General features: G+C 43.9%; 1 protein-coding gene across 3 annotated transcripts; it reads right to left on the minus strand.

Moving 5' to 3' along the window:
- Nucleotides 1-448: 448 nt before the first annotated feature.
- On the minus strand, nucleotides 449-7776 carry AURKA (aurora kinase A). 3 transcript variants are annotated; one of them, XM_075517568.1, is made up of 9 exons: nucleotides 7646-7776; nucleotides 6983-7070; nucleotides 5553-5835; nucleotides 4883-4961; nucleotides 3969-4160; nucleotides 3148-3286; nucleotides 2613-2761; nucleotides 1807-1981; nucleotides 449-1163 (listed from the first exon to the last, which is right to left on the minus strand). In XM_075517568.1, exons 2-9 carry the CDS (start codon nucleotides 7058-7060, stop codon nucleotides 978-980), a joined length of 1281 nt encoding a protein of 426 aa, XP_075373683.1. In that variant the 5' UTR covers nucleotides 7061-7070; nucleotides 7646-7776; the 3' UTR covers nucleotides 449-977. The 3 variants fall into 3 exon arrangements, with proteins under 3 accessions (XP_075373683.1, XP_075373682.1, XP_075373684.1); XM_075517567.1 differs by lacking the exon at nucleotides 7646-7776 and adding an exon at nucleotides 7311-7391; XM_075517569.1 differs by lacking the exons at nucleotides 6983-7070; nucleotides 7646-7776 and having other exon boundaries at nucleotides 4883-4965; nucleotides 5556-5726.
- Nucleotides 7777-8542: the final 766 nt, after the last annotated feature.

Consider the following 8542-nt stretch of genomic DNA (forward strand, 5'->3'; position numbering starts at 1 on the left):
GGCCTGACCCTTGCTACATTTTAGGGAATAACATCTTACAACACCAGATATTAACATTAGTTCCTGTTACATATCCTGTTTGATAACAATACTTTCCAGACCTTTCCTTAGAAGTGCTTTCAGACCCTGTTGTCTTTGAATAACTGCATTAAAAAAGGAAGAAGTAGGCCCAGGTTTCAATGGTTGTAGAAGACCCACAAGGGCAGTAGTGTAAGTAGCAACACATTTGGTACTTACCTTGTAATCCTGCATTGTGATTGTAGAATAGTAAGTGACCACATCTCCTTTGTGGTACCAGCACTTTCAGCAAAAACTTTATACCAGCTTCCTTTTTGACAGAGGTGGGAAGTAAACTTATTTTGTGATCATAGACGAGGAGTCAAGCTGTACTGATGGTAAAGACAAGTGGTTAAGAGACAGCCCGTGGAAGTGATAAATGCTGTAAGGAACCTTACCATGCTGGTGGCAGTATATAACAAGTCTTTATTTAAAGAGTTGAGTGCTCACATTCGAGACAAAAGTAATGCACACATCATTTTTAGGACACTTGGAGAAATGCATTCACTCAGTTTCAGATTACACCACAGTTATGATACCCTTAGCAGCCCAATAAGTTAGAAGGCAGGTATCTCCAGGATATTGCACTGTTCAATAAGCTAAAACGACAACTTCCTCTTGTTGTTGGAACAATGAACCATTACCAGGACAGACCACATCATAAGAGCCTTGAACAGCTTAATACTTACATCAACAAACCTGGCCCACATGTAACTGGATTTCAAGTGTATTAAGTATTCCACAACCCCAGCTAAGAGTCAAATAATTTTACATTGCAATTAGAGTTTAAGACGACGGCCAACTCAAAGATTTGCATTCCAATTGCCATTGGATTCCAAGACCTGCTCTTCCTATTGTAAGCATTACAGTAGTCACAGTACAAGGCTCCTCTTGATCCCATGAGGTTACCCCTGCTAAGACTATGTTCTGGATGGGGCAGCAACATCACTCTTTCTGCTGTCAGGTATCTTTGTAGAGTTTGCTGTAATCCAGGGATGAAGTAGTACATCCTTCAGGGGCAGTCGATGGAATGGGTTATGCTTCAGAAGCTTTGAAATTAAATCCCTCGCACCTTCTGTTACAAATGGAGGAAACTTGAATTCCACCTAAGGAAAAGGAAGGACACTAAAGATGACACAAAAGTTCCTTGGCAGTAACCAAACTAGACAGACAAAGGGCTCTACCCTCCAAGGTACATCTAGAAAGGAAAACAGTGTCAGCCTTGTGGGCTATGCACCTTATGCCTACTGAGATGAGATTAAGTAATTTCATCATAATCCTGAAGAAAACAAGGTTCTTGCTGCTTGTAGAAGTTAAGCTAGTGTATTTTTCAACGTACTTCAAACAAGATCAGTTTGCTGGAACCCTTCTAGGGTATGCAACAGGAAAAGTTAAGCTTACATATTTTTAGTAACACCTTGAATAATAAATATTAATTTTATACATTACAAAAAGGAAAGATGTGGAGAAGATTAGTTGCTTTATGAAAGAGGTACAAGTTCAGATGCAAGCAGAAAGAGGGTAGAACCAAGGAAGTAAGGCAAGGTATCTTAAGGTCTTTTATAGTCATTCTACTGAATGACTGAAGACAGCTTTAGGGATTTAGTTTTATGCATATCATTATGTCTTGCTACAGTTCTAGCTACAATACATGCCCTTTTTCAAGATGACCATTTGTTAATCTTCGATAAGACAAAAGAACTGAAAGGTAGCACAAGTCAGCTAGTCCAAGTAAGTGTTGGCACATACCCTGGAAATAGCTCTGTAGGTTTCCTGGTATGTTTCTGCTTCAAAAGGTGGTTTCCCTACAAGGAATTCATAACACAGAACTCCCAGGCTCCAAATATCCACCTTTTCATCATGTGTTCTTCCCTCAATCATTTCAGGAGGCAGGTAGTCAAGTGTCCCACAGAGAGTTGTTCTCCTGAAGAAGAGTCTAAGTTAATTATTTGCTGATTATGGCAATTATAAAAATCCATTTCAAGAGCCAGATAGAAGCTAATGCTGGCAGTTATCTGTACCTCAGCACAGTCTACCCTGGATAGACTCAGCAGCACCAGAATACCTGGTAAAGAAGTTCCACCAGTACATTTTCTACTTTTGCTTTAAAGCATCTCAGTCACTGCATTCAGTCTTATCCTTCCTTTTTTCATCCCACTTGCTAGATCAAATAGTCTTCCTTTGTCAGGTGCAACTCAGACTAATTAAGGAAATGTATTACATATATTGCTAGCGTGACATTTGAACACGAGTGCTGGTGTGTCATCTCAGGGACCACTATAGCCCTTCAACAGTACACCAACCTTCTTCACTTGTTACAGGTTCAGCAAGTTTTGAACTATACAAGTTGAAAAAACAGGATAACAACACTCCCTCTCTGCTACACCAGTTGACTATTAAGACCTTTGCTGCAGTGGCCTAGTTCTTAAAGGATTTTTTCCCCAGTATTTTAGGAAGTTCACATTTACCTCCATTCCACAACTGTGCAACAAGAAAGCTAACATTTTCACTACAGAAGTATTTCACTGTATAAGATATATATATAGCATTCTCACCTAGAAGATGGAGCATGCACAGACCATCCAAAGTCAGCAATTTTTAATTCTCCATTTGAGCCAAGCAGCAAGTTTTCTGGCTTGATGTCTCGGTGAATCACACTCTTTGAATGACAGTATGATAGGGCATCTGCTAGTTCTGTGATATACTGTATTTAGAAAGAGAACAAACCTTTAAAGTATAAAGACATTGTTGCTCTAGCTTATCTGGCTACAGTATAGCCTTTTCTAGGCATAATTAGTAGTTTAAGTTAGAGCAATTATTCCTTAAAACCCTTGAAGTCTGGCAATACAGGCTCTGCCTTAAGTGACCAAGCACTTGCACTATTAAGCAATGCTGAACATTGTTGTATTAGTGCTGTGTAGTAATTTGTCTTCCCAACTTATTCCTTGTTACAAGTGCACAAGCAAGCTAGCATGCAGGGAATCTCGGTTTCACACAACACAATACATAACTATCGGAAGAGCTAGCTTTATGCTGCAGATATTCCAGATATGAAGACCAAGTAATGTGTAAGAAGCTAGAACAACCTACATTTGCAGTTCTTTGCTCATCAAACTTGGTAAGCTTCTGAAGTTCTTTGTAGACTTCTCCACGAGGTGCATACTCTAGAATAAGGTAGACTCTTGTAACATCGTGGAAGTAGCCATATAATCTGAGAATGTTGGGGTGCCTGCAAAAAGATTTAAATGTTCTTCTGAACAAGGTATTTGTCCATATAACTTCAGCTTCCCTTTCCTGCCTCCCCCCTTTCAAGGCAAGCATAGGAACTTCATCTTGTAAGCATTCCTTCAGCTCAACATATCCATTAAGAGAGCTTCATAGCAGATAGATGGTATTTATCAAAGCAGCAGCTGACTCCTTACTCATAAGCAGTAAGCTAGCTAGCCAAGAGTTTGGCTAATTCATATCTTCTTGAACATACCTTTCTACAGCAGCTGGAAGAGTAGATTACCACTGAAGGTGCCAATTCCTATGGGGCTTGGAATTCAAGCTTAAACACTTTCTGTGAAACAACTAATGTCTTCAGCAAGTTGGGCTTATTTTCCAGGAAACAGAATACCAGAAACAAGCTCAGACTCTTGAGAAATTGCAGTTACCCACATAAATCCAAGCAGCAGACAAGGGGGGGGATTGTAATAGGAAGATTTGTTACCAGAGGTTACTTCATGGCAAGCTAGACAAAGGTAAGTCTTGGTGCAGAAAGGCAAGAATCCTAACTAGCAATTTCAAGGTGTCACATGTTTAAAAAGAAATTTCTCTTTTCTTCAACAAGATACATTATCATAAACAAGGTTACTTTGCTTATTTGAACACAAATGAAGCAAAGACTGTAACTGGTCACTAAACTTTACCTAAGATGAGACTGTATTTCAACTTCTCTTCGTAGTTGATGTTCTACACCAGCTTCCTCAAGTTGTGTTTTAAAGAGCACTTTCAGTGCAAGAATAAATTTACTCTGCTTTTCACGTGCCAGGTACACATTTCCAAATTTTCCTTTCCCCAGAGGACGACCGATTTCAAAATCATCAAGAGACCATTGCCTCCTGCAAAAAGAAAGATAGTTTAAAAAGTTAGATACTTGTGTGGGCTCTGACTCCTAGGTTTACAGTCAATAATGTTCCTGTTCAATAGGCTGATCTGAGCTAGATTTTCATCGTTAAGAGAACAACACCAAGAGGATAAAATACACATTGAGACTTTTCAAAAGAAAGTTCTGAAAGCTAGTCTATTCCTTCCTAAAACTTATGCACAGAGATAGAGAACATCAACCACACTACTACAAAGTCAAAACTGTGTATAGCAAGCCAGGTGTTTCAATACACGTAATACAGATGTACTACTTACTAGTGCATGTCAGAACCACACTGTTTAAGGTAGCCATACTACAAATCTAACTTCATCCTTAGTTAGACTCCAGCCTCTCACACATGTTAAGGAGGCTTTGTTTTCAGGTGTACATCTTCCGATTGGAGCAGTGGCTATCAGTGTTCCCTTGTGGAAAGAGCTATTACTCATTTAGCCAGAAGTTCTCTTTAGATTACAGGAAGTCCTTGTTCCTGAGAATTATCATCAGATCAAAGTAAACTTCCCTAGAGTTCTATTTGTTGTCTCTGTGAAGCGTAGGGCCACTGGTCTCCACAACCAAGGGGCCTGAGTAGCCTTCAGCTTAGCTGCAACTTAGTTGCAGCATGAAGTCCTAGAAGTTAAAAACAAGCCTAATCCAACAGGCCTCAGTTAGCTAAAACAATTTAAGCGTGCAACTTACTTTTTAGTCTCTTCATTTTTCTTTTTAGCAGTCTCTTCGTTTTTCTGTTTAGAGGTGCTTTCTGCTTCAGAATTTTTTGCTAAGTATAGAGAAGTAGATCAGCTTTACGAACCAGACCCACGAACACAATCCAAACATTCACACAGGAGCAAATCTAACCTCTGTGCAGTATCTGCAACAGTTCTCAGAATACATTCAGTGACATTTAGAACCTAGTGTAGTTTACTATTGGCAAAGCAGCATAGCAGTTATCAGTGGTATCAAAGTGCAATTTAAAAAGCTTTCTTAAAATAATAATAAAAAATTAAGCTCCCCCCCCCCAAAAAATACAGTATTACTGTGTATAAGAGATCAACATGAATACTGGAAAAACTGATGTATGAGTGCCAATTACATGAATTCACAGATGACTAGGGAGTATCTGGAAATTTTTCCACAACACATATGGGCTCTAAATGGGTAATCCTTGCAACAAGGATAGTGCAGTAACATCTAAGCTGCAGTATGTGCTGCTATTCTGTTTCTGGGCACAACCAAGTACTTCTCTACAGGACCATCTCACACCATCAACATCAGCTTTAGGTTTTCTGCACTGCACTCTGCTTCATAGAATAGAAGCATCCCAAGTGTCACAACTGTATAAATACATGTACATCATCTTCAGAATTACCAGGTACTGGAGCCTGTTGAGGTTTTTCATTGCTCTTGCTTGGAACCTGAGGCCTAGCAGTCGGTTGGACCAGAAACTTTGGTCGGGGCTGCTGCGTTGTCTGGTTATTAGACAGTTTTTGGTTTGACAGTACAGGTTTTTGTGATTGTACAGGAACTCGCTGGGCAAAGTTTGAAGGACACAGAACACGTTGTGCTTGAACTCCACTGTTCAGTAACCAGCTCTGGGCAGAATGCTGAGACACAGGGACACGTTTCGGGCCATCCCCAATGGGATTAGCAACCTTCAAAAAGAAAAATTATATATTAATTGTAGAATAGCATACTATAACCTCTATGGCTGCATTCAGCAGAGCATTAAAAAAAACACAAAGTCCATTAACAGGAGATGTTATGATATTCTGATCTTATGTTTTAAGAATGAAAACATTCTTAAATTTCTACATTGTAGAAAACTGCTAACTTTGTCTCATCAACAACATGCTTATTTATAGCTAGCAGAAGAACTTTTCCACACACATCTGAAGAATATCAGCCAAAGGTGGTAAGACAGTAGAGCCTTACTGTAAAAACATACACTCCTTTGAGTCATTGCTCCTTTTAATGCTCTTCATCTTGATATACCTTGCACTGCAATGGGAGTCCAGCAGAACAAAGCAAGTTTATTTAGTAAGGTTCAGCTATCTACTTTTAATCTTTTGCTTCCAATAAGAGAAGGTAGTTTAGGCTTATATTTAAGAAATTCTTAGTTGTTTTAGGATATTTCACCTACAGTTAAGTTCAAATGCTAATGATTAGCTTCTCACATTTTTTTTACCCTCTAATGATACCTATGTAACAATTTGTACTTCTTTCTTTCCCTAGATATTATTTAGTCTTCTGGTTCAGTTCACTGAAAATAATGTACAAACAGCTCGATTAAAAAGAAGTTTTTCTTATGCCATTCTGAAACCTTACCAAGACCTCTTTGGTTTTAAGTTAAAATAATGAGAAAGTGCCTGTGTTTCTATATACTAAAATATGTAATCAGGGTGATCTTGAGTACTGCTGCACAGGCATGAGAATAGTGACATTAACATGACGTTTGCTTTTGGAAGCCATATCCGGAATAAGTTGCCTACACACGTTTGCTCTCTCTTTAAATGATCTCAGATTGTACTTAAAATATTAGGCAGATTTTTCCAATTCAAGTGTGAAATACCAATATCAGCAATTACAAGAAGCAAGGCCTAGGCACTGTTCTCTCCAAGAGAGAGCTACTGAAAGATAAAGTTGGCAATTGTTTCCTGCACACAGAAAACATTGTTTCAAGACAGTTTTCCCCCTTTCTGTTACTTATCACAGTTAACAATAATCACCACAAACGGTTTGAAGCCTGTAGCTGTTGTGTGATCAGGAGAAACACACCCACCAACCTAACAAGTCACTTACTTTCGTACCACGACCGGGGTATCCGGAATGGTTCTCTTTCATATTCTTGTCCATAGTGCCTGAGGAGAAGAGCCGCATATAGCTTAGCCTACGGGTAAGACGTAGAAAATAGGGTCACTTCCACAGAAAACACTACATCTTGGAGCTCTTCTCCAAAGCGTGTCCCCCCCTTCGAACGCCGGGAGGCCCCGAGGCAGGGCCGGGCCAGGCCTGCCGTCCCGCCGCAGCAACTCCTGCCCCGCGACCACCAGCCTGCGCTCACAGCCTCCCACCAGCCGGGCCCGTCCCTGTCCCTGCCAGCAACCCGTGCGGCAGCTCTGGCCCTCACCCCCACCGCGGAACCCGGTCGGCCGCTCAGGCCCGGCCTCCGCTCCCTCCGGCCGCCACGGCTGTTTGAATTCAAACCGCCCTCCCTTAAATACCCTTTAAACCACCGCCTCTCGCCATTGGCCCCTCTCCCGCAGCTCGCGCCCGCTGATTGGCTCCTTTTCAACCGGCCCGCCTGCCGATTGGCTCTCCGCACGCTCCGCTCGTTGCGAGGCCGAGCCTCGTCGCCGCGAGCCTCTGGGGCGCATGCGCAACGGCAGCCTGCTGCGTATCCCGAGTAGGGCCAACCCGCCCGCCCCGAGGGCGGTGTTTGCGCTACATGCGTATTTTACGTACCGTCTCTCCGCCGCTGGCTCCTTCCGTACTCCAACTGCGTGGATCGGCGCCCCGCTTACACACTTTTCTCCGCAAAGTCTCTGCCTGGCCGGGTCTTCTGTTACGCAAATCGCGTACGCCCAGACCACCCACCTGTGGCAACGCTACAACTACCATCCCTTCCTCACTGCCACCGAGGCCTCGGAGCGTGCCGCCGGCGGCGGGGGGAAGGGCGTCAGGTTAGTCCCGCATCCTGCGAGGCACCAGCCTCTTCCCTCTCCTCCTCCACACACGCACCCGCCGCCCCGGGCCGAGGGAGAGGCGGTGCTGCCACCTCGCGTGGAGCCGAGCGCGAGTGGGGCCGGGGGCCATTGTGTCCAGCCGGCGAGGTAGGTGCCCCGGGTGGCAGCTCGCAGCCCCGAGGAGCGGGAGGACGGGCAGAGGGGTGAAGCAGGCCTCTGCCTCGCACTCGCCCGGACGTGCGGCCCAGGGCAGCGCTCCACGTGCCGTCAGCTCTTGAGGACAAGTGCGAAGGGGACGCCCGCGTCGGCGCAGCGCAGCGCGGCAGGGGACGCCTGGCCTGAGGTACCTCCGCCAGCCCGCGGACCCCCCGTGTCACACCGGCGGTGATCCGCAGCCCGGGGTAGCTTCCAAAACCGCACGGGTTCTTGAGGAGACGCTGAGCGGCAGCGGGACGACGCTGGCAGCGGACAATCAGTGAGTGCAGGTTGTGAGTAGCAGCATAAAAGGAGCGTGAGGCTGCGGTGCTGTCTCAGTTGCCGGCTGCCGGAGTGGTCCTGCTCACACCTGTGAGGGGGACCTTGGCCGCTGAGTGACAAGCGGCAGCCGAAACTAGGTTCAGTACTTCGGGCCTCTGAAGAACCGTGATTGAAGGCAACTTTTAACTGTCCTGCGGTG

This window comes from Mycteria americana, chromosome 14, assembly GCF_035582795.1.
Source record: "Mycteria americana isolate JAX WOST 10 ecotype Jacksonville Zoo and Gardens chromosome 14, USCA_MyAme_1.0, whole genome shotgun sequence".
Taxonomy (NCBI): Eukaryota; Metazoa; Chordata; class Aves; order Ciconiiformes; family Ciconiidae; genus Mycteria; species Mycteria americana.